The sequence below is a fragment of the Pinus tabuliformis genome, chromosome 3_1, assembly GCF_031772625.1.
Source record: "Pinus tabuliformis cultivar Carrire ecotype Pingquan chromosome 3_1, CPIR1, whole genome shotgun sequence".
NCBI classification, from domain to species: domain Eukaryota; kingdom Viridiplantae; phylum Streptophyta; class Pinopsida; order Pinales; family Pinaceae; genus Pinus; species Pinus tabuliformis.
This window is the reverse complement of record NC_142301.1, coordinates 593,881,537-593,907,574: the sequence shown is the minus strand read 5'-3', so window position 1 is coordinate 593,907,574 and position 26,038 is coordinate 593,881,537. Positions and strand designations below refer to the sequence as shown.

At 37.1% G+C, this 26,038-nt stretch overlaps 1 protein-coding gene across 3 annotated transcripts in view; it reads left to right on the top strand.

Annotated features, from left to right (window-relative positions):
* Window positions 1-7,512, top strand: part of LOC149188413 (Tetratricopeptide repeat (TPR)-like superfamily protein) — a 226,361-nt gene extending 218,849 nt beyond the window's left edge. For all 3 annotated transcript variants that reach the window (XM_089411659.1, XM_089411658.1, XM_089411660.1), the window contains 2 exons: window positions 6,634-6,720; window positions 6,827-7,512. In XM_089411659.1, the coding sequence (XP_089267785.1) occupies window positions 6,634-6,720; window positions 6,827-7,204 (465 nt within the window). In that variant the 3' untranslated portion in view covers window positions 7,205-7,512. The remainder of the gene's footprint in view (window positions 1-6,633; window positions 6,721-6,826) is intronic.
* Window positions 7,513-26,038: the final 18,526 nt, after the last annotated feature.

Below are 26,038 nucleotides of genomic sequence, written 5' to 3'. Positions count from 1 at the left end.
GGTTGCAGAAGCTCTTAAGTGAGCTGTTTGTACACATGATGAATACCACTGTGATTCTCTGTGACAACTAGAGGGGGGATTCGATTATTGAGGAATCCTGTATTCGATGATTGCTCCAGCAGATAGACATCAGATACTGCCTTATCTGGGATATGGTAAGTCGATGAGCGAGGAGGCGCCATCGCATTGAGAGTGATGTACAGGTCGCAGACATTTTGTCAAAGCCCCAAGGAAAGGTCAAGTCTGTAACTTTCCTGAACGACTTGGGGTCATTGAGAGACCTTCTTATAAGGGTCCTACATGTTCCATGCATTGAGCTCTGGGAGCTCTGGGGGGCTTGGGGTACTTACTGGAGCAACATACGACCACAGGGCGACTCACCCTCCCCTGGTGGTGCGCTATGTACAAGATGATAGGTTCAACTTTCCCCTGTGATACCCCGTGACAACTGTGGAACATGATGATTAGTTCTCTTGTGGGTTGGGATGATTAGTTCTCCCATGGCAACTGTGGAACAGGATGATTAGTTCTCATGTGGGCCGGGATGATTAGTTCTCCCGTGGCAACTGTGAAACATGATGATTAGTTCTCCTGTGGGCCAGGATGATTAGTTCTCCCGTGGCCACTATGGGGCAGGATGATTCGTTCTCCTGTGGACAGGATGATTAGTTCTCCCGTGGCCACTATGGGGCAGGATGATTCGTTCTCTTGTGGACAGGATGATTAGTTCTCCTGTCGAGGCATCCTACCCATGTAATCTGTGACTCATGGGAAGTACCTCTCATCTGATCAATGAGCAGGGAAATGGGGTTAGGGACCATAGTAGTACTATCAATGGACGCATCGATGTATCTATCGTACTCCCTATGCTAGGATGACCTCCATTGATCGGGGATCAATGAAACTGATCTGGGATTAGTATGAGTGGTTTGAGACACTCTCTTGTGATATTGATCTGGGATCAATAAAATTGACTTTGGGCCAGTAAGAGTGATGTGACACACTCTCTTCAGATGAAACTGACTTCGGGTTAGTAGAGAATGGTATGAGACATTCTTGATCAATTCTTCTTCTTCATGGTTCAGTAGAGCATAGCAGAGCAGAGCAAAGCAGAGCATAGTAGAGAAGAGCAAAGCAGAGTATAGCTCAGCGAAGCAGAGCAGTGCAGGGCATTGATGGCAGAGATAGTACAGTCGGACATATGGATCAACGAATGGAGTTATCCCTAGTTGGAGGGAGTGTTAAAATTGGCAACTAGGGTCAAACTCCATGTGGGTCATCTTATTAATGGAAGCTGATATTTTTCTTGGATCCCTCTCATCGAGAGGTGTAAGATTGATCTAAAGATCATCCGATTTCGATAAGTATTCATGGAGATATGAATTTATTTGTGTTATGGGACAATTCGTCAAGGTCGGCCAACAACCAAATAAACCCCACTTGTGCTCAACGTTTTAGCATAAATAGAGGTGGCCTTCAAGTCATTTCAACACACTTGGAATCTCTTCCTCTCTACTTGTCTCTGGGTTTTAGTAGGAGGAGAAATCCTAAGGGATAACGCTGCCCTAATCCAGAGGGCAAAAGTCGGAACTATCGGGAACTGCTGGAATTGCCAGAACTGGCGGGAAAAGTTGGAACTGCCGGAACTGCCGGGAGAAGGCAGAATTGTTGAAACTGCCGGGAATTGCTGGCATTGCCAGGAAAGATGACGCAGAGGGCAGAAGCCAAAACTGCCAGGAAAGCTGACGCAGAGGGCAGAAGCTGGAACTGTCGGGAACAGTCGGAACTAACGGAACCGCCAGGAACTGTCGGAACTATCGAGAACGGCCGGAATTGCCGGAACTGCCGGGAACTGCCGGAATAGCCAAAGCATCTGTCTCCGAAGGAGAGCAGCGTGCAAGGGACAACTAACTAACATTGGGACGATTGTATGGTACTTAGCGGCAAATACACCAAGCATGCAATGTTACAACTAGCATGCAAGGGATAGCTAGCATGCAACACCAAGCATGCTAGGGACAATATGTTAAGCAAGGTGCAACAAGCACATGGTGGCAAGCATGGTGCAGCAGGCACATTAGGACAACAAAGGTACATGATGTAGTAAAATGATGGGTACAGTCATGATTGGTAAAGCATGATGAGATGCAGCATAGTAATGATGGGTGCAACACATGGAGGAGATGCAACATAATGATAGGTGAAGAAGTCACCTTGGAGAATCAGTTGAAGTAGCATGTCTTCAACTGATCTCATATAGAGATGATCTATTCTCTTATCTAGAAAGTCAAACTGTTGATTTCTGATGTAAATGTACTATCTCTCTCTCTCTCTGCTGAACTATTGAAGAACATAGAAGAAGAATTGATCAAGGGTTTCCCCACATTGGGGTTAATCCCTAGCTAGCGCCACATCTTGTGTCCTCTTGTCTTGGCTTGTCTTTTGCGATTTATGTTTATATTCTATCTGCAGTTTACTTTAACGCTGATGTGATTGCTAATCATAAAAAGATATTGAGCTAACTATGAAAATTGAAATAAATTGCTCTAAGCATAGAACATACCTAAAATTAACACTATATGACCAAACCCTTGATCTCACTTTTAAATCTGCCCAAGCCTCGACCTCCTATTGCTAACTCGGTGTAGGCCTCGACCTACCTTCCAACCTTAGTCCAGCCCTCTGTTAGGGCTCGGACCAAATTTTAATACCTGAGCCCCTTCTTCCTACAGTCAACAACTTCATGGCCTTACCTTCTAGCACTGCGGTCCTTTTGTGTAGCTCACTTTGACCCAAACCAGGGCTTCATGTGCCCTCGGTCAGACCTAACCAGATCAGCAGACCCTCAGCCACCCTCTGTGACAGAAGAACACATTTGCAGAAGACACAGTAGTGCAATATATATATATATATATATATATATATTATTGAAGAATGCATGGTTGATGATTACATGCCTTCGTAACGATTGCCTAAATAGGCATTGACTGGTCACAAAGGTGAATGGTCATGTCATTTAACTTTTTTTCCTTCATAACTAATAATTGTTTATTAATGCTTATTAATGAATTAATGAATTATTTTATTATTTATTTAATTATTATTTTTATTCATTTATTTATTCACAACATTGACCCTCGTTTAAAGATGCTTTGTCCTCAAGCAGGGGTAATGATGGGTATTGTTGTCAGAATTTTTCTGTTTCCCATGAAAGTTTCCCATGAAAAATATTCTTCTGGAAGTTTTTTCCATTTAATGAGGTAATCCTTGATAGTTTTGGAATGTAATACCTTCCCTCTGGATATTACATAATAAGCTTTCAACCATGAAAATGATAGAGCCCAATGGGTCTCTTTATACAAGAATGTGAGCAAATCCCAATGTGAAATGATGACAATCACAATGTGAACTGATTTTCCAAGTTGCATTGCTGGTGAAGATCCCAAAGAAGATGAGTTTCATGTGGCACAAGATTGCTGTAGATGACCTGCGTATCCCTCTTTTCAGTGGCAGCGTATGAGTGTGAGCAATACATATGTCTAATTGTGTGGAGCTGAAGGTGAACAGATCCCGACTTGAATTCGTACTACTCTCCAAGTCTGTTCCATGCGCAAACAGTCCTCCCAACAGGTGTAACTTTGTCTCTGCGTAGGATCTAGAAGGCTGCCAGCATGAGTGCTGAGTGTAGGTCACTGTGATCTCAGGTAAACTTGTGTGTAGCTGGAGGCCTTCTCATGTAGACAAGAGGAATATATAGTGGAGTCTGGAGATACACTACACTTTAACTGAAGTATCAAACCTTATCTTTTATTCCCAAATCTGCATGTAACTTCACTTGCCACATCAATCTGCTGACAAGGCAATTCGAGCCTCTAACTGATAGTGTATTTCTGTTTGCATTGGAACGGATCACATGTAGGCAAAGGTGGGGGACAAGATCTGCCCCATGTGTTAGAGCTGGCCCCCACTAACTGCTAGCACCTCGATGAGCACTCAAAGAAAGATACAACCTGCTTTCTTGGCAATATGGGCCACCATTGACTGACTGTTAACTTGGCCCACAAACTTTCCAATGGGGATGCCATGTTATTCACCTTGTCGCCCTTTAAACTCCATGTCACTCCACTTGACTTTTGACTTTGAAACATATTTTTTAATATGTTTCATATTATTAACTTTTGAATTTCTTTGTCCTTTTTGCCACTTTTATTAGATAAAGTGGATTTTCTTGGGGAATATTCATTTTTTGACCCCGAAAGTGGGTCTTATGATAATTCTGGGGCTCTGAGGATGAATTTCGAGTACTCACATGCACCAAACATTTCCTAGGACCACTTATTTACAATTTTATATAGAAATTAATTAAAAATCTCGTTTTGCAGGAATTTTTAATAATTTAAAAATCCTATAAAAATCTAGTCAAATTTTGTGACACTTTGAATATGTCCTAGTATGGTAATATATATCGACTCTAGGCATTATGATGGACCTGAGGCCTAATCATCAAGTCACACTCTAGCTTTGGAGGCATGTGAGTGAAAAAACTCATCTAGTTATTCATTACTGAAAAGCGAGAATAATTCACTAAGTGAAAAAAAACACTCTAGAGTGGATTCACTTGATGATCATGTCCCAAGTTGCCTAAGCCTGTTACAAAAGTTCATCATACTAGCAACATTTAATACAATTCCCTGCAGGGTTGCGGAATTAGAGAGAGAGAGAGAGAGGGGGGGAGAGAGAGAGATGGTCAATTAATTAGTTAAGCGAAAAAAACACACTAGAGTGGACTTGATGATCGTGTCCCAAGTCGCCTAACCCTGTGACAACAGTTCATCATACTAGCGACATTTAATACAATTCCTTGCAGGGTTGTAGAATTTGAGAGCGAGAAAGTAGAGAGAGGAGAGGGAAAGGGTCAACAGGTTCCCTGTTAACTTCTGGAATTCTGAAAATTTTGATGAGTGCCTTGTACATTGGGCCATGGGGTCTTCAAATTCTGCTTGGTACAACCTAGCAGATAACAAGGAGTACTGACCAGAATTATGGTAAGGATACACCTTAGGTTAGAGGTACTGATTGGAATTATGGTAACTTCTTGATGCTGATGATTTACCATGTGTTACAGTTGTTGACCAAGATTATGGTAATTGAATGATGCTGATGATGAATTGTTGTAACTTTTTCTTAGAGAATTTTGTCAACATGAGAAAATCTAGATAGTCATTATGAATACCTCCCTACCTAAGAGGGAGAGTTGATTTTTGTAGCTATGGTTGGTCTTTATAATTAATATTTTGGCCCTTGATGTATTTGTAATCAATATAAACTTATAAAGCATGTTCTTCATGCTATTGTCAAAAGAGAAAAAATACGACATGTTCTTCATGTCTGTTTTAAAAGAGAAAAGTTTGAAGTTTTGAAAAATGAATTATTTGGTTCCAAAAGAAACCAAGTTGGTTGTCCTCCTAGTCAATTTGCCCCTAGTGGAGAGGCACCCACTTGGCATCACAAGGTGACTATATATACAGTCATTTCATCCTCCTCTCAAGCAATCAACTCAGACTTTCTGAGGCAAAAGACGAAGTTGAATCTGAGGCCAAGAAGAAGTCGGATCTGTGGCAGAGAAGAAGTTAAATTTGAGACAAGTGAAGAAGATGATTCTGAGGCAAACCGAGGTGAGGTAGACCAAGATTATTATCTGTGACAGATCAAATTTTCTGAGACATATCAAGGCAATAGCAGACCTAACCAGATCAAGTTCAGTGGGCAGACTTATTACTTGACTAGGAGGCTGTTGGACCAGGTTTGACCAAGTCTCTTTGTTGGGCAGTTTGACCTTGTGAATGACGATCTAGTTGTGTCTCTTGTTGAATTGAAGAATTTCTCTAAGGAAAGGTACTTGGTTTTTCCCCCATGTGGGTTTTCCCAGGGTAAATGTTTTGTGTTCTTGTTTGTCTATCTCTTTATGATCCTACTGGCATTTTGTTTTACTGTTGAGATCTTCTGTAATTGGTTTATGATGAATATGTATGCAAGAAAAGATTAACCTAAAAGAAATTATAAGTAGTTATCAGTTTAGAGGATGCTTGAAAAATCAACAGATCTTGGTTTAAAGGCCATTCTGATGTCCCAACTAAAATTGAAAAGGAATCGTAATGCTATTAGAGGCAGTAAATTACTAAATTCAAATTGTTTATTGGTCAATTAACTGGAGCATTGAAGGCCATTCTAATGTGCCATCTAAAACTGAAAAGGAATCGTAATGCTGTTAGAGCCAGTGAATTGTTTATTGGTCAATTCATTGGATTATAATGAAAATACGCTATTCAATTAAATGAAGTGGTTGTATGGCATTTGATGGCATCCCAAAAGGTGTCATTATGTAGTCTATGTTCGAACCACAAGTGGTCCATATATTCTTGGAAGGGCAACCTTCTTTTCCTGATTGTTTACTGTGTGGCCACTCTTAGATGCCATCTAAACAATTTTGCAACTCCTACTATATTTTGTATAATTTAGAGCTGGCAGAGTCCTATTGTAAGCATAAACTTGTTTTGATGGCGTTAGCTGCTACTTGTATTTGCAGGTGTGTTTGAAAATGATTTGCTGATATGATAGGAAACTCTTTTGCAGGCATGGGTGACTCTTTCAAGGGCACAGCTGAATTTTGGAGAGCCAGAACTTTCTGTTCAAAGTGCTAAGAAGGCTTTAGAGTTGCAGGTAATATTGACTTCTTTTCCAGACCTCTAGTGTTTTCTTGGGTTATAAATGTATTGGAATTCCAATGTTTAAATGTCTGTTATATCGTGGCTTTGCTTATTCACAGCCAAATTGCAAGGATGCTCAAGATGGTATGGGAGCTGCAGTGCATCTTATTGCTAATAAGAGACAACTTGAGCAGAATGGCTTAAAAGTAGCTCAATTTCGTTATACAGTTGGTGATACTGAACATGGGGCTTTTGGCCTACCTGACAATTCAGAAAACGTATCTGTGACATCACATGGACTTGTAGAAAAGTCTGCTTTGGAACATGTAGGGAAGAGTGACATGCTTGGGAATTGTTTTGAGGAAATGCAAGAGATTAAACTAGACCCAACTGACGAGGATGACCCCAAAAAGTTAGAGGGCAGACTACTGTGTCTGAGTGAAACAGGAGGGTTGTCAGTTGAACTCAAGGACGAGGATAATACAAACAGAACCTAAAGCTGCCATAATATATTTAATATTGAAGACCTAGTAATAGAAATGTAGAAATATGAGAAAGAAACTGTAAATATTCTGTATTTGGGATGTATGCTATCAAGAGCAAGCATTACTCTAACAAAAAAATGAGTGTCATTGGGGAGATTCCTGTGATTAACAAACTGGAATGTTCCTTTGCTAAATGCATGTATCAACAAAGTGTCATTAATTGATTGCAACTGTGAGGAGTCAAAGTGCACTGAAATGGTTTTCAACTTTTCATTGATTTCTGGTGGAAGTATATGAAAAGAAGGTTTATTTCACTGTTATACTGACTTCTCCAGATGGCTTCTCATCTCTCTATTATAGTGAATTTGTTTGTGCTTTTTTGTAGTTTATACAGATAAACATATTTGATCCATGTTATAGTGGAAGAAAATTTCAGTATCTTGTGGTGATCAGCCCCAGCATTATAGTGGTTGAGTTTTTCGTCAACACCATTTAATTTGGCATGCATAAAAATGATAGGAAATAGCGAGGCTTTCTTGAGCAAGTTGTTTGGCTGCATTGTTATCCATTTCATTGTTTGCCAATGATTAGGCTGTGAGTTTGTCGATCGTAAATTTATGACTATGTGAAATATATGGTCTTGTCAATGATTTCATTAGTTAAGTCGTTTACAACTGTAACACATTTTTTTAGAAGGCATAGAGAGGTATCAGCAATAGCAAAACAATGGTGAGAGTGTTATCTGGCAGTCCCTTTTGATGATTATGAAGTCTTTGTATCTGACGTTTAGTTTTGATTATTTTAAATACAATGCCTTGTGTTCATTCACATGTTACACAAGTTATTGATAGTATATTTAAATAGAATTGTGTGCATAACAGAAAGCTACTTGCCTCAAAAGGTGTAGAAAGCTTCTCCAAATTGCTTCTTGGAGTAGAGGGACCAATTTTTTATTATCAATCTCATTGAAGAATTCCCTTATTCTCAGTTGCACAGGGATTATATAAATGTATGTAATGAGTGGATAACTTGGTTCAGTGAGTCTGAAACTCCACACATTTTTTTGTGATACCGATAAAACATTTGTAGGAATTCCCTATCTTAGGTTGCACATGAACTACACTAATGTACGTAGAAGGTATAGCTTTTACAAAGAGGTCTATGAACTCCTAGTCAAATTATATTGTGTTACAGGTAGATTCGCGATTCTGACCTTTAATGAGTTTCAGATGACCTTCAAAGTTCTAGGCTAAGCTACATGTCCTCAGTTTAACAACTATCTTGGACAAAAAATCTGCTTTTGTTTATCTAGAGTCAGTGATGTTAGATTTTTGTGTAAGTGATTACACTGTGTTTGGAGGTACTTCATGAGATTTGGGATACATGGTGTATGTTTAGCACCTGAATGGTTGGAGATGGATTGTAGCATGAGAGATGATCCATGATAAATATGCATAGTTAAGATAGCTTGTGTAGTCGATGCTTGACCTTAGTGGATTGCAGACTTGGTGTTATTCCCTTGGGCATTGGAGATCTCTTGGCAATTTTAGTGGATGCCTTTCATTGAGGCCTCGTGGAGGAGCCACTTGTTTGGAGAGCCCCCTGCAAGGGATGTGAAGCATTGTGCATCAAAGAGGGTTTCAAGTCCTAGTTTGTATGTGGTAGCTTGGTTTCTTGTTTGGAGAATCGAAGATGGCTCGGGGACGCTTAGGGGTTCTTGCAGGTGGTAGTGGACCTTCTGGAGTACACTGCTTTGGAGGATAGATGTAGTTTATGGAGGTTTGTAATGATGTGGACTTGTCTAGTGTAGTGTCATCACCTTGGAGTCACTGTTGTGCATGGCATTGCCATTGGAGCATGACACTTGTACTCTAGAGTGGACGTCTCACTTCTGTGGCTTATGTAGGCTCATGTAAAGGCTTAGGCGGAAGGAATAGTTCATACTTACGATATAATGAAATCATTATAATATATTAATGAAAGTAGACGGAAGGAATAAGTCATACTTATGATATAATGAAATCATTATAATATATTAATGAAAGTAGATTTACTCTGGAACTCTTCAGAAAAGGACTATAGAAGTTAGGGATGGAGATCCTATAACATCAGCTAAGAGATTATGGAGATATTCATGGAAATAAGAGATTATGAAGCTATTCATGGAGATATTATGGAGACTGTTATGGAGATGGTTAAATCAATTAACCTTATTGGAAATCTTGTTATGAGCACCTCAATGCTATATTACGAGGTCTCATGTATTGTATTATCGTAATTAATAAAATGTAATCTTTACAGTATTTTGCTGTTCGTATGTGATCTTTCTGAGTGTAAATGTTTCTTCGTTAATGCCCATATACCAACATTCCGTATCAGATTAAAGTTGACAGAGCGAAACTTACTTCTGCCTTGTTTAGTTGAGATGCTCAGTTTGCAGTTACGCTCTTACTCTTAGTCACAACATCGTACGGATCAATTTCTGTTGTGCTTGGCTGTGTACAACTCTAGTACGAATTACAGCGTATGGCCTCTGCAATTTCTCTGGAAGACCTCTGCCCGTTCTGCTAGTTAACAGCATATTTGCTGTCTCTTTGACCTAATTAGAGCCGAGGTTCTGCGAGCGGAGCAAATCAGAGCCATGTAGCTTCGTGGAGTTGTGTAGGCATATGTTGAGCCTTGTGGAATTTGAAGAGCCTGCCAGCATAGACAAGAAATCCTGAGTTGATCGGAGCAGCATCAATTTTTTCTGTTAACAGAATGACCATCTTTAGGAGCTACAGATCCTCGATAGCCTAGATTAGCAAAATATCTGCGGCATACTTCTTCATTTTCAGTTTCCCTATGTTGCCTTTTTAATGCTTTTGGAAGTTCTTGTCAGATGTGAAGCTTTTTAGCAATGGCTTGAATGGGTTTTCTTTAGTAGCCGGCTAATTTGGGACTGCTCAGTAGATGTTTTGTGGATGGTGGACTGGAAGTTTGGAATCCACGGTTCGAAGTCTTTTCCTTAAGCTTAGTGCACATGACTGTCAATTCCGTCGCTTGAGATGTCTATCATTTCATCTCGCTGTTGAGGATTTCATGTTTAGCTAGTGTGCTGTAAAAGGAATGCAGATTAAACACATGTTGAAGCCTTAATTTGGAAGTTTTATGGCCATGGCTTGAATTATTTAAGCTTGTTAACAGTTCACTAGTTTTATGGCCACATGGAGTGAATTAAGTATCTTGTACCTTTTTGTATTGGAAAACTTTGTCATTCGATGTCTAATCGATTGGTCATGGAAGCTTACGGAATACCGGCAGATGATATGGCTGGTTTTGGTCTAAGTGCCTGTATAAGGTTTAGGAGGAAGAATTAGTGAAATTTCTCCATACTGGATAAGAAATGCAACAGTGAGTGGATGAGATTATTGGGTATTTAAAAATTAAAATTATTTTAATTGTGATATACGTGGAGTCCAGATATCTAAGTTTCATATTTTCTTTAAAAAAAATCTATTAAAGCTTGGGTTTTAAGTTCTCACACACATAAGAAAGGGTTTGTAAAGGTCCTAATGACCAAGTGTAGTATCTAGTTATCATATAAGAAAGTGTAGTATCTAGTTATCATATAAGAAAGGGTTTGCAAAGTTCTTAATGACCAAGTGTTGTATCTAGTTATCTTGGTTCGAAGTAAAAAAATCTATCTTAATGTTTTGATAAATCAAAATTCATAAGTTAGAGTTAAGAATTTAATATAAAGTTTATAGTTTGTTAGAGAGGTTATGAGGATAGCTTAATGACCAAGTGTGATATTTAGTTATCATATAAGAAAGGGTTTGCAAATGTTTTAATGACCAAGTGTTGTATCCAATTATCTTGGTTCAAAGTAAGAAAACCCAACTTAATGTTTTGATAAATCAAAATTCATAAGTTAGAGTTAAGCATTTAATATAAAGTTTATAGTTTGTTAGAGAAGTTACGAGGATCGCTGTCAGATCAGGAGGTAACTCCTCAAATCAAATCACGTTATTCATTTAGGTTGTTCATTATTATATACAAGAGGGAGTGATTGTTCTGTTCATCTCCCGGTGACTCTCCATCTTTTCTATTATTTATTTACATTAATTACAATTGTTCACCCAATCCCTATGATTAGGTGTCAACATTGCCCCCCTTAATCTAAAAAGGATGTTGGTGAGTCCAAGCATCATTTTGAATCTTTCACGCTTTTCTCTTCCAAGCGCTCTGGTGAAGATGTCTGCAATTTGCTCATTAGGGGAACAATGGTGGAGATGGATTGTTTTGGCCTCAACATGATGTCGAATCAGATGATATTTAGTATTGATGTGCTTCGTTCGATCATGGAATTTTGGGTTCTTGGCCAACTTTATTGCTGAGGTATTGTCAATCATGAGTGGAGTCGATTGTACTTGTTTTACCTGCAAATCTTCAAGAATTTTCCTGAGCCACACAATTTCTTTTGTTGCCTCAGCTGCTGCCACATATTTTGCCTCTATTGTGGAATCTGCTGGAACTGATTGTTTGCGTGATCTCCAAGAGACAACTCCTGATCCAAGACTCATATCATAACCTGAAGTAGATACCTTAGTTTCTTTATCTCCATCGAAGTCTGAATTAGAGTATCCAATCAAGTTGAAGTCGCCCACCTGTGTATATTTGATTCCAAAGTCTTGAGTTCCCCTCAAGTACTTTAGAACTCTTTTTGCAGCAGACCAATGTCCCTCACAAGGCTTTTGCATAAACCTGGAGAGAATTCCAACAACAAACGAAATGTCTGGTGTGGTAGTAGTTAGGTAGTTGAGACTTCCTACAAGCTGTTTATACTTTGTTGCATCCTCAAATTCTTTTCCGTCAATGTATGTGAGCTTTAAGTTTTGTTCCATTGGAGTAGTCAGAGGATTGCATTTAGTCATGCCAAACCTGTTCAACAGATCTCCAATGTACTTCTTTTGAGAAATGAATATGGACTTCGGCTGTTGAGTTACTTCAATACCAAGATAGTAATGAACATAGCCCAAATTAGTGATTTCAAAACCTTTTCTCAATTCCTTCTTTATGGATGCAATGTAGCTTTCATTGTTCCCTGTCATCAAAAGATCATCTACATATACCACAAGATATACAACTGTTTTGCCAACCTTCTTGACAAACAAAGTTGCATCATCAAAATCATAATGTTTGAAATTGAGTTTCAGAAGATGCTCAGTGAGTTTTTCATACCAGGCTCACGGTGCTTGTTTGAGGCCATACAAGGATTTCACAAGTTTGCATACTTTATGTTCATGTCATTTCACAGCAAATCCTTCAGACTGGGACATAAAAACATTCTCTTTTAGATCTCCATTGAAGAAAACAGTTTTTACATCCATTTGATGGACTTTCCAAACGTTACTGCGTTGCTAGGGCAAAGAGTGTCCAGATGGTAGTCCATTTTGCTATGGGGGCAAAAGTCTTCTTATAATTGACCCCTTCCTTTTGTGCAAAACCTTTTGCCACAAGCCTAACTTTGTGCTTGTCAAGTGAGCCATCAACGTTATACTTGTTCTTGTAGACCCACTTGCAGCGAATTGGTTTGGTTCCCAATGGAGGATCAACCAGCTTCCACGTGCCATTCTTTATCAGGGCATCATACTCCTTTTGCATCGCTTTTTTCCATTCATCATGAGAAGCAACTTTTTTGAAGGAAGTTGGTTCAAAATCTGCAGACAAATTCAATTCACAATCATAAGAAATATTCATATCAATAAGTGAATCAGAGTCATCTACATCACCTCCATTTTGTCGGTTTGAATTTCTAGTTCCTGTCTTTCCAACCTCATCAGGATGAACACTTTCAAGTGTCTTTGTCAGCCACTTTGGGGGACCTTTATCAGATGGTCCAGGCTGCTCCGTTGATTGAGTTGGGACTGAATCAAGATTGAGTCTCCCAATTTTCTCAATCACATCACTCAAAGTATCATCCGTTGTTGGAGTTTCATGTGGGTGAGAGAGTGCTTCAGAAGAAGATTCCACAGGTTCATCTAGTATAGGAATCCCCCCTTCAAAATGTGTAATCTAATTATCAAATTTTTGAAATGATTTTGCATTTGCGAATCTATCCAAGCGATCAAGTTGCTGCTCAACAACATTGTCAGTTTTGGATGATTCAAGAAAGATTACATCTCTAGATACAACAAACTATTTATTGACTTCATTATAGAGACAGTATGCTTTGGAGGTGTTTGAATACCCTAGGAAGATACACTTACGACTTCTTGCACCAAGTTTGTTTCTATGTACCTTTGGTATCAAGGTAGAACAGGTGGAACCAAAGACCCTGAGATGCTTTACCGAAGGTATGTGCCCATACCACATTTCATAAGGAGTCTTGTTTCTAATAGCATTAGATGGACATCTATTCTTTGCATATACAACACATAGAACTGCATCAGCCCGAAACATCAATTTTACATTTTTGAAAAACATCATGGAGCGTACCATATTTAAGATTGTCCTATTCATTCTTTTAGCTACTTCGTTCTGTCGGGGATTATAAGGCATAGTGGTTTGATGTTTGATCCCATGTTGGTGAAGATAGTTTTCAAATTCATCTGAAGTGTATTCTTTTCCATTATCAGTGCGAATAGAGCCAATATGAGATTGTGCATCATTTTCAATCCATGTATGAAAGTTCTTGAATGTTTGAAAAGCATCAGATTTGTTCTTCAATAAATAAACCCAACACATTCTGGTGTAGTCATCAATAAATGTTATCATATATTTATTTCCATTTGCAGAAGGAACAAGTATTGGACCACATAAATCTGAATGAATGAGTTCACGTTTTCTATGTGCTCTTGAATGTGAATCATGAAAACACTGTTTGCTATGCTTTCCTAGAATGCAAGCATCACATTGCTCAAGTTTCCTAGGAATTGTAGGCAAACCAGTATCACCATTTTTTTTAACAAGCGGAGGCTGTCATAGTTCAAGTGTCCAAATCTAGCATGCCATAATAAACTTGATGGAAATGTACCTTCTTCATAATGAGAATTGTATGAGAAATTTTGTGCACGAGCAGAGGTACCCTGCAGCTTGAGAAGCCTTTCTTCTTCTATCCTCGTCATGACAAGTGAGTGGTCTGATGCTTTTCTCACCTCAAGCTTGCCATCAAACATATGAATGGAGTGTCCTTGCTGGCGGATGTGGACCAAAGACAACAAGTTTCTCCTCAGCGGTGGGAGATATAGAACATGATGCAGAAGAAAGTCTGGAAGAATAGGCAATTTAAGCCTGATTGTGCCAAGCCCTGATGGATTGAGTTTTGATTTCTCTGCAATGTATACTGCTCCATCAACATTGTCAGTAAATTCTTCAAAAAAATCTCTTCTAAAAGTCATGTAGCAAGTTGCTCCTGAATCAAGCAACCAATCATTTTTCCAAGAAGCAAGTGAAGCATTAAATAAAGCCTTCATTTACTCCAATATTACAGTGTGCCACAACATAGTGAGTGGATTTAGGTGCTTTACCTTTGTCTTTATCATTAGTTTTACATTTGGGTTGATTTCTTTCCTGCTCAATTCTGTTCCAAGGTAACTTGCATGTGGATGCATCATGTGATCCATCTCTTTTGCAGCGTATGTAGTGCAAATCTGACTTTTCTCCTTTTGAGTGTCTGCCCCCCCTGCCTCTGAAATTTCTTCCTCTTCCTCTTCGACCACCTCTTCCTCTGGAAGAATCTTGAGCAATATTCATTTCTCTATGAGCAAGGCACACAACCTCTTCAGAAGACTCAGGGGCTGTCTTCTCCCCAAAAGCTTTTTCTCTTTCAACAAATTTTTTCACAAGGGAGTCAAAGGTAATCTTTGAAGTTTCCATTTGCTTGCAATGACTCAAGATAATTTGAGCAAGTGGGATAAAGTGCCTTGAGAAAAGCTATCAGAGAAATATCTAGTTCAACATTAGTGACTTTGATATCATGCATTATAGATTTTACTTCTGATGCAAGAGCAAGAGGATCATTATTTTGTAATTCAAGGGTGAAGAGTTTAATCATGAGTTGAACAACTTCAAGTGCAGAGTGTGAGCCATAGAGTTCCTTCAGTCTTTGTAAGGCTTAGAAAACATTTGAAAATGACGAAATATGTCGAATCACCTCTTCACTCACTAATGCTGCAATCAATGCATAGGCCTTGCTGTTCTTATTTTCCCAAATGGCGAATTCCTTGTTTGAGGTAGGCTGTTCTGGGTCTTTGTCTTCGTCTCCAACACACACTCCTTTCCACAGTGCATTAAAAATGAAAGTGTGTTTGATTTTCCGCGACCATTCAGGATAATTCTCCTTCCCATTAAGAACCACTCCCACAATATATATTATTGAATGCATTGTAAAATCTGTGTACTGTGGAAAAAAAATACTTTCGCTGGCAAAAATTTGCACTTGCTGTGTAGATAAAAATGTAAAAATATTATTCTGATATGTAAATATCAGAGGTATATATGGGAGAGGTATATATAGAGGAGAGGTGAACTAAGTTATATGGAGGCCAGTGCATGTATTAAAAGTGATGTATTAAAAAAAACACAGTAGGGTATTAAAACAAGAGTGGGAGTGGTGTATTAAAACACATAGACGTCAATGTATGGTGGGACTGTTACCTATTAAAATCACCTAATATACTATGTTAGAAGAGAGTTAACTTGTGGGAGCCACCATAAAAAAATGGGAGAGAATTTAATACGACTATGTATGAGAGCCCAAGGTATGTGTGGCTGTGGGAGAAGGCTGACCGTAGTGATTGTGGCAACTTAAAGCATACATCAGAGTTCAACAGAAGAACCACAGGCATCCAGGAGTGCTATTGTGTAACCTTTGTTACTTAATCCATTGAGAAGTGCAAAACCCAATTCCTTAAAATATGTTCTATCACGAAATTCAAGAAGATCACCCATATCAAAATATCTTGTTGGAGGTTAGCGTTGCAACATATGCATCCACGCTCACGGCATTCACCATATTTCATAAAAAATATATATAAACAGATTTGTTTGAAGAATACCAGAGGTGTTCTTCTACCTGGCAGAGAACAACGTGATACCACCGAGCATGGTTACCCCTGGTGTCGAGTGTAAGGAGAGGGCCAGTCTCAAAACTGTTGCCCAATACGCTGCTCTACCGACAGCTTGTGCGCTGGAGATGGTTCACATTGCTTCCCTCATACACGACGACCACTGTTCAATACAAAGGACTCAGGGGTTCAATGCATTACAAGAGTGAATTAGCGCATACCAATTGCATCCTTCGGCGCAACCTGCAAACCACCGGAGCAACGTATGAAAAATGCTTCAAAATGCTTCATTTCCTTTACAAGTTATTACTCTGGGCAGTGTTCAATCCAGTGTGGAGGCAAAGCGATAGGGTCAGACCACCAGGAAAATGGCAGGAAAATGCAGGACAAATTTATGAAGAAATGACAGAAGGGACTTACAAAAATGGTGCTAGCTCTGATACCATGTCAGACCAGGAGGTAACTCCTCAGATCAAATCATGTTATTCATTCAAGTTGTTCATTATTATAATCAAGAGGGAGTGACTGTTCAGTTCATCTCTTGGTGACTCTCCATTTTTTCTATTATTTATTTACATTAATTATAGTTGTTCACCCAATCCCTATGATTAGGTGTCAACAATAGCTTAATGACCAAGTGTAGTATTTAGTTATCATATAAGAAAGGGTTTGCAAAGGTCTTAATGACCAAGTGTTGTATCTAGTTATCTTGGTTCAAAGTAAAAAAAACCCATCTTAATGTTTTGATAAATCAAAATTCATAAGTTAGAGTTAAGCATTTAATATAAAGTTTATAGTTTGTTAGTGAGGTTATGAGGATAGCTTATTGAATTTGAACTAAAGTATAGCATTGGACTGTAAGATGACTTAAATCATGAGATGATGAAATCTATCATCAATTTGTTGGCTTCACTACACAAAACGTCAACAAATTAGAGAAAATATTAACATTAATGAATGAATGGGTATATGATTTTTTCAAAATTCTAGATCAAAAGGACAAATTGATAGAACCATTGTAGCTGGCCAAAGAAAATATGTTGGCACTTGAAAACAAAGTGAAATAATTAAATAAAGAGAAATCAAAGTGTGATGCAATTTGTGATATTAGTGACCTCATTAAGAAGATTGATAGTTCTACTAATACTTGTTATTTGGTTGAGGATGTACATCTCTTTGTTGTTTTGAGGCGTCAAATAATGAACTTGGTGTATTTCTAAAGATGAATATTGTATCAATGATGATGAATCTCTTACTCAAGATGATGAACTATGCTATTTTGAGAAGCACACAAAAGGAATTGGTTCCAAACTTTTGATTAAAATGGGTTTTGATGGTAAGGGTTTAGGCATAAGTGGTCAAGTTATTTAGAACTCATACAAATTGTGTGAGGCCAAAAATCAAAGGTCTAGGTTATGGAGATTAAACAAGCAATGTAACTATCAAGTTTGCGAAAATAGAGACATTGACAATAGGTGAGCCATCAATAATTCAAGCCCAGAAGCAAGAACAACTATCCAATCATTATGGTACAAAAATACATGTACAAGCTAAATGTGAGAATCTACATCCTTGTAATGCTTGTGGTCTTACAAATCATGGTCATCACAAGTTTTGGAATAGAGAAATATCAAAGCGTCACATACAAGTACATTGTGTTTTGATAGATGTGAATGGATGGTGAAAAGTTAGTTTTATGTGAAATGATTTTAGAGTGTCAAGTCTTCAAATGTACAACAATATCTCCCATAAAAAGTTCATGAGTTAGTCCTCAAAATTCAAACGTATATGGGAAAAGTTGCTAGTTTATTAAGTCATTTCTTGAGTCAAATGAAGCACGGGTATTCTTCTTGTAATGGTTTGTGGTGATCCAAAATCCAATATGTAGAGGAAGGTTCATGGTTAGCCATAAACCACATGATAGTTCGTGGTCATACAAAACCACTTGATGTAATGAATAGTTTGTGGTAAGTCGAAACCACTTGATGGTTGGTGATAAGTCGAAACCACTTTGAAATTGTAATGGTTAAGGGTAAGCCAAGGAAAACCCTAATCATGATGTAATGGTTGAAGGGTAGTCCATAGAAAAAAAGGGAAGGTGAACGGTAAGCTAAAGGAATCCTTGATATGAAGATTTTGCAGTGTGATTAACTCTAGATTTAGAGTTATAAAAGAAAGGTACACTGCATATTGAGATAGAAAGAGAATGCCAATTGAAGATATAGATGAAGATACAAAAGATTGAAGATGATGCCAAACACATAAGACTAAAGATGAACACAACACAAGACATCCAGATTGAATCATAAGTATTCATTAAGCGTGGAGTATGAAGGAATAATTCTTACTTATAATATAATGAAATCATTATAATATATTAATGAAAATAGACTTACTGTACAAGTCTACATATGAGGACTATGGGAGAAGTTAGGGATGGAGATCACTTAAAATTAGCTAAGAGATTTATGGAGATATTATGGAAATTGATATGGAGATGGTCTAGTCCATTAGCAACATTTGAAATCTTGTTATGAGCATCTCAATGCTATATTACATGGCCTCATGTATTGTATCTATGTAAGTGAGGATGTGCTACATTATTATTGTAATTAATAAAATGTGATCTTTAGAATATTTTGTTCTTATGTAATCTTTATGTTTAAATGTTTCTTCATGGTTGCCCATACACCAACATAGGCCCACATAGCATTGTTGGCATCACTCACCTTTGTTACAAAAAAATGTAGTACCCGGAAAGTATAAAGAATTGAGCATATGGTGATACTATCATCTTAGTAGCTCTACCTCTTGCTTTAGGTTGACTCTTCTCCAACTCGAGAGGTATTCATATGACAAGTCTAAGTTCAATGGTTTTGTTGTATCAATGAAGTGTTTATGGACATGTTTTGGTTGTGAGTTTGGTTTTAAGTGTTTCTAATGAAGTTACGTGTATTAAGATTTTTAAGTTTTAAGTCTAATATATGGTAGTTTGTGTTGAGTCCTTATATGTGAAGGTTTGCTTTTTAAATTTGCTAATAATACAAAATTTGAACGAATAAAGTTAGAAATGAAGATTCAAATGCTCAATAATGCAATTTGGAAAATAAAGTTCTACATTTAATATGGAAGCAAATGCATAAGTTCAACGTGAAATTTTAACATGAGCTTCATGCATAATCTAAAATGTGAAATCTAATGTTCTAATACAATTTAGAAAAGATAATTTGTAAATTATATTAAATGTTGGAAATGCGTTTGATATAAAACATAATTTTAAAATAATTTCTATAGCATGTAAAATTAATTTGACCTAGCTTATGATGGAAAACATGAGGTTTTATGTAACCAATTTATAGGAAAATAACTCAAACATAGCAATATTGAAAGTTATGTAGATGGGTGAGACATGAGGACTCGTGCCTAATTAATCCTTCGACTAATATGGCTGTTTAAATTTATATGGAGAGCTTAACTTTATTTAAATTCAAGGATTCAAGGGCCGCCCCCTAGTGCATCATTAAGTTTGTATAGCTTGCAAATCTAATCTTAATCTAAGCAAGGAAATAGCCTTAAGAAGTATTAATTTCAAAATTGAACCAAGTAATTTATTTGGCCAAGTATCAATAACCTTTACTATTCTTTGAAGCAACAAAAATATAAATACCTACTATAAATGAAATCAAATAATATGTGTGAAGGAAATTTACACCTAGCTTCTTTCTTAGATAACCTTGATCTTAGTTCATTTGACTTGCATACAAAAACTTTAATTGTAACTAGATACATCCACAATGCAACATCTCACAATAAAAAAAGAAATAAAGAAAAAATAATGCCTACAATTTTTGCTCAAATAGAAAGAGATGCTTTACATTAGCCCACTCAATAACAACCATCACAAATGAGGGGAGCCTCTAAAAATCTCCTAGTGATTATTCTTCATGAGTCAAACAAGTAATTAGATGAAGTTTAAATGCTCTTGAATTGGGAATCAAATAATATATTATTCCTTCCATGAGTAATATGATGCTAACACATATGATTAGGAATCTCTTTAGCAAGCAATAATAAAACAATATTTAAGAGAGGTGCATCCTAGGGAATTGTGCAAGGTAATTGCAACCATTCTTGAAAAATAGTGTGTAATAATCTCCAACAAGTGTACCCTCCAAGAACTATCAAATCATAATGAAAGTGTCCAAATAATGGACATTGTCCACCAAGAGGTGTGGCACTCTGTAAATAGTAAGACAATGTTAATGGAACAAATAATAATATTCAAATGGCACTCCCCCATGCAAATCACAAACCATGTGAAAATTTCGCAAAAATAACAAGGGTGCAGTTGATCCAAGTCATAGGTGGACCTTCTAGTGGAATGCACTGCGTAGTAGAGAGTTCCAAGAAGATGGTAAGTGGAAATGTGGTTAAGATGATTATGAAACTGGACAAGTGGATAGGGCACATGTATAACTAACCCTAAAAAACTATGCAAGCTCAACCACCTCATTGACATATGTGCCAATTTAATGAAATATTTAATAAAAATGACATCTATGAGTCTAAACATGAATAAATAATCCCAATGAATTTCCCATGAGGAAAACTGCTAACAAATGCCATTTTTTAATGTTAAATTGTCTCAACATGTGTGTTGAAGGAGAGTGCTAACCTTAAGTTATTTTCCCCATGGACATTAAGTTACATTCTCTAGTTTTTTTTTTGTTTTTTGTTTTAAATTACGATATGGGAAATGGGATCTCATGTAAGGTTTAAACCCTAATAATAAAATAGGCCAATAATATGACACTTCAACCTTGAGTTTGGGTTTGTTTAATATACCCCAAACCACTTTGGCCTGTTCATATATGAAAAATGTGAAATAATGAAATATGATAAATGAGAGGTTAGTTTTGAAGGACAAATATATGAAATGGATGAAATGAACCGTGTACCCTTTAGGAAAATGATGGAATATAGATGAATATGAATGATATCTATGTAAAATGAAAAGGTAATGAAATAATGATTGGTACCTAGGAAAAATGATGGATGGATAATGAAAGAGGAGTGATGTCTAGGTAAACTACTAGGAAATTACCCTACCAAGCTAAAAGACACAACAAATATGAATACAATTTGAACTGTGATGCAATGAGCTTGTGAGAGTAATCACTAGAATATCATGGGCACAAGAGAAAGATAATAATATATTTCTCCAACAATAATTAACCATGGAGTAACACCTATCATAAGATAAATATACATGATATTGTTGGACATTGGATAAACCAACGCTCCCCGTGTGTTTCACGACATGGACTAACTGCCTCTTGTGGATCCTTATCTCTGGCGATGCGATCGTTGACTAACACCTGTGGTTTTGGTCTAACGACAATCATGATTCTCAACAAGTGGTATTAGAGCGTAAGTCACGAGTTTGATACACACTTGACTTGCGTTGGGGTGGAGATTGTTGGACATTGGATAAACCAATAGTCCCTGTGTGATTCGCGATATGGACTAACCACCTCTTGTGGATCCTTATCTCTGGGGGTGCGATTGTTGACTAACCCCTGTGGATTTTGGTCTAACGACAATCGTGATTCCCAACAAATATGTTGCTAAAAAAACCTCCACCAATCATACAAGATTACCCCTGAATTCAATAATCTGAAATGAGTAAAAGAGTATGATGCAAGACACTACCAACTCATCCTCTAAGAATGCCACCTTTCCCCTTGGTCGGCCGAGGGTCACATAAACCTTAAGGATATCACCAAAGTAACATGTACAATATGACAATGTCCCAATATCTATCAATATTGTATAAGAAGTCCATGGGTGTCATCTTAAAAGGTGTCATTAAAAGGTCCTTGGATGCTTTAGAGTATATGGAATCACAATAGGCTCCAACATGGGGACATGCATTCTTCTTGAGAGTACACACGGACCTAAAAATCTTAATTAAACTCAACATGAAGGTGATAAGATCAAGTGACAAGGTGAGAATCTCACCTTGGCACTACATGATACCAATTTGATATCCACGATCACCCTAAATGCAAGGATCATATAATAGGAAATTGAAATTCAAAGATATTATAATGTTTTTTTAATCTATTTATATGAAGCATTAGACGAACTATCATAACCTATATGAAATGAAAGGTTGAAAACAAGGTTTGAGCTAACTATCATTAAATGTAAGGCTAAAAAGAAATGCACAAGCCAATATTATAAAATTTCCTAATATGAAATGAAGATACAATCTTACTCTACTTGCTCTTGAGAGTTTATTCATCCCTTAATGTACTTATATGACACTACAACATTTGAGAAGCACAATTTGAAAACTTGCCATTTATGATCAAATAAATCTTTTCTCCATCAAGATGATTTAGGTATGAGTTCAAACCAATGATGTCTTCAATTATGTAAGGTCCCAATCATAAACCGTCAAATTTCCCATGTTTTATAGGTTCTCATCTCTCTTGTTCCACGTGAGAACCAAATCTATTTTCTTAAATTCCCTTGGATGAACATCCCTATAAAATGCTCCCTTTACTCTCTCCCAGCGTTGTACAATGTGTTGAAAATCCCTCCTCTTCTCATCAAGCTCCATCAACTAGTTCGCTATGTCTTGTACTACCTCATTTTAAGTCAAGTGTTGCAACAATTACTATTTTGTGATTTTCAAGTGAATGGGCAATGTTTCCTCCATCCCATATACCAATTGAAATGGTTTTTTTTTCCTGTAGCTTGTACTTGTAATCCTATGAAGCCCATAGAACATACTTCTACTTAACATCCCAAGTTTGGAATGATATTTGTGTTGTTTTACTCTACCAAACCACTACCTTGTTCGTAGTAGTTGGAAGCTTGGGATATCACAATCCCATACCTAAAACAAAAGTTGGACAACTCTATAGAAACGAAAGCTTTTACACCATTATTAGTGATAATCCTCTCCTCAATAAAAGTTCATGACTATTCTATCAATGCCCCTTTAGGTGGAAATTACCTCCACCTACCTTGTGAAGTAATATGTGGTAAGGGGAATCCACCCAAAATCATTACTAGAATTTTCTTTAAACTCACCAATATAATCACCCCCCCTTTGTTGAAATGATGTTGTAACATACCTGATGCCATAATGCTCGATTAAGGATATGGGGTATCAATTTTTTTTCTTCTTTATCAGCTTAACAATAACCTTTGATACCACTTTATCACATACCCAATTTCTTCAATGACTTACTAGGGTGACAGGTTACAAGCAAATTATTTTTCTTTTTACTAGATTGACAATAAGTTCTGATACCACTTTGTCACATACCCCTACAAAATCTATCCTAATCACACTTGCAAAAATTTGATTTTCATCTCATACATTTTATCAAACACTTTACAAGTAAACATTTCTTCAAATACTTTGTATACACAAAATTAAGTGGTCCTTTTCTTGTAGGCATTTTGTTAAACATTTTGTATGAAATCAAATAACAAACGTTGCTCTAATTCCAATTGTAACATACTAATTGAAATATGCCACTCAATCATGCAGCTTTTGATTTGTCTTTGTGGTATTTTCTCAATTAGTTTGTATGCAAATTGTAATAAAACACCTTTAACACATTTATTCAAATGGTTTACATACAAATAGACATAAATCAACCATGCTAGTACTATCATACAACAATACTATCCTCATCCGCATAACAAAATTTTCATTGGGGCATTTCATCAAACACTTTGCATGCAAACGAAGATAGGAACTTCCTCAGGGCATATCTTCTAAATTATAGTAGTCCAAGTTCTGAAAACTGAACCAGATGGCTAATGATATTTCTCCTCACTCTGATCCAAGTTTTAGCTTCTGAAATCTACCAAATGAAAATTTATAGAACAAATGCCAACATGACCTATTTGATGCATGATTTTAGGAGCATCTAAGAAGCTCGAATTCCTCCGATAATATATCCTAAAATATTGTAGCCCAAGATTTAAAATTTGGACCAGATGATTAGTGGGATTTACCCTCATTATGGTCCAAGTTTCAACTTCTGGAACCTCCCCGAAGAAAATTTATAGTAGAAATACCAACATGACCTATTTGGTGCATGATTTTAGGAGCATCTAGGAAGCCCAACTTCCTCTTATCATATTTCCTATAATGTTGCGACTGAGATCTAAAATTTGGGCTCGATGATCAATGATGTTTCCCCTCACTATGTTCCATTTTTAAGCTTTTGGAATCTCCTAGAAGAAAAGTTATAGCATAAATTCCAACATAACCGGTTTAAAGAAGAAATTAAAGAGCCTTTCTTCCTCAACTAGTATTGTTACAAAATTTCATACATATAAAATTCTACAACCAAATTGTATAAAAATTATAGCCATGATAAATGCATTGAAGGGTAATTGCATGTACACACAAACTTGCTAAAAAGATAAATTAAATAATCATGCATGTTACTAAACAATCATGGTAGAGATATTATTCACACAAATATAAATATTTATCTATTGCAACTAGAAAAATACTGGAAACTAAACTAGGTTGAGACACATTTCACCCCACCACAGGCTCAATTGTGCTGCAAAATTTCTCACAACTGGGCACCCTTGTGCCAGTTCTTGATGCCTTGAGAGGAGAACTTAACTCAAAGATATTTCATACACACATATTTTGAATCCATATTTTAACACCAGAAGTGAAGGCCATTCTCCTTCACACACACATGAAAACTCAATAAAAATCCTTTCCATCTTTGACCAGATTCACATTCGCAAAAAGACCATGTAGGTCTGCACAACACAAGGGGGTCCCTCTTTGATCTCCGTAGTCCTTGGGCCCTTCCCTCTTCAATGCTCTATATGCCACACACAACTAGACCATTCCCAGTCCTTAGAGCCATCTAGTCCAATGAAAAATCACTGCATCACATTCATTTCCTATTACACAAGTTGTCACCAATTCTCATGCAAATTCAGATTTATGAGTGGGAGAGAAAGATGTAAGAGAGACTAATAGAAGAGAGAAAAACTAGAAGCTTAAGAACCAGGAAGAAGAACCCCTTTGGTTACTCCTCCCTCTTATTTTTATAATCACATCTTGACCCTTCATCTTCCCAACCTTTCATCATCTTGGGAAGAATAAACATTATATAAAAGGGAAATATTCACCTAAGGTATTTTTTCCCTCTTAAGTCAAGTTCCCCCCCTCCCCAAGGCATCATAATCTATTGATTTTCCCTTTTCTTCAGCTTTGACATTTTTATTAATTAATGAAGTTTGACATCATAACATCCATGATGGAAAAAAATATATGTTGTTAATTACATTACAAAATTTGGCGTAATGAAAGGGGTGTCAAAATCCCCTCCTCCTTTAAGGAACACCATCCTTAGTGTTTTACTATCTGTAGAACCATTCTATGCAGAAGGGATATGCCACTTTCATATCAACAACATTTCCCATGTCCTTAATTGCCACTTTGAACATTGTCATTCATTTTTCACACTCAAGAAACCTATAGAAATCTTAGCGTTCTAGCACATTCCCACATGGTTGTACGTTGCTTCACAAGGCTTCGACGGGGAATAATTTCAGTTCATTGTTTTATTGGAAACACCCATTGCATTCATGATCTCAATGAGTATGTACATGAAACTTTGAAAACAAATTCATTTAAATCTACCCTTCCTTGTAGTCACACACCTTCCAAATTCAGGCATTCCCTTCTCTTTGTCCCTAGTCCCTTGGGCGTTCCATTCCTTGGAAAGGTTTC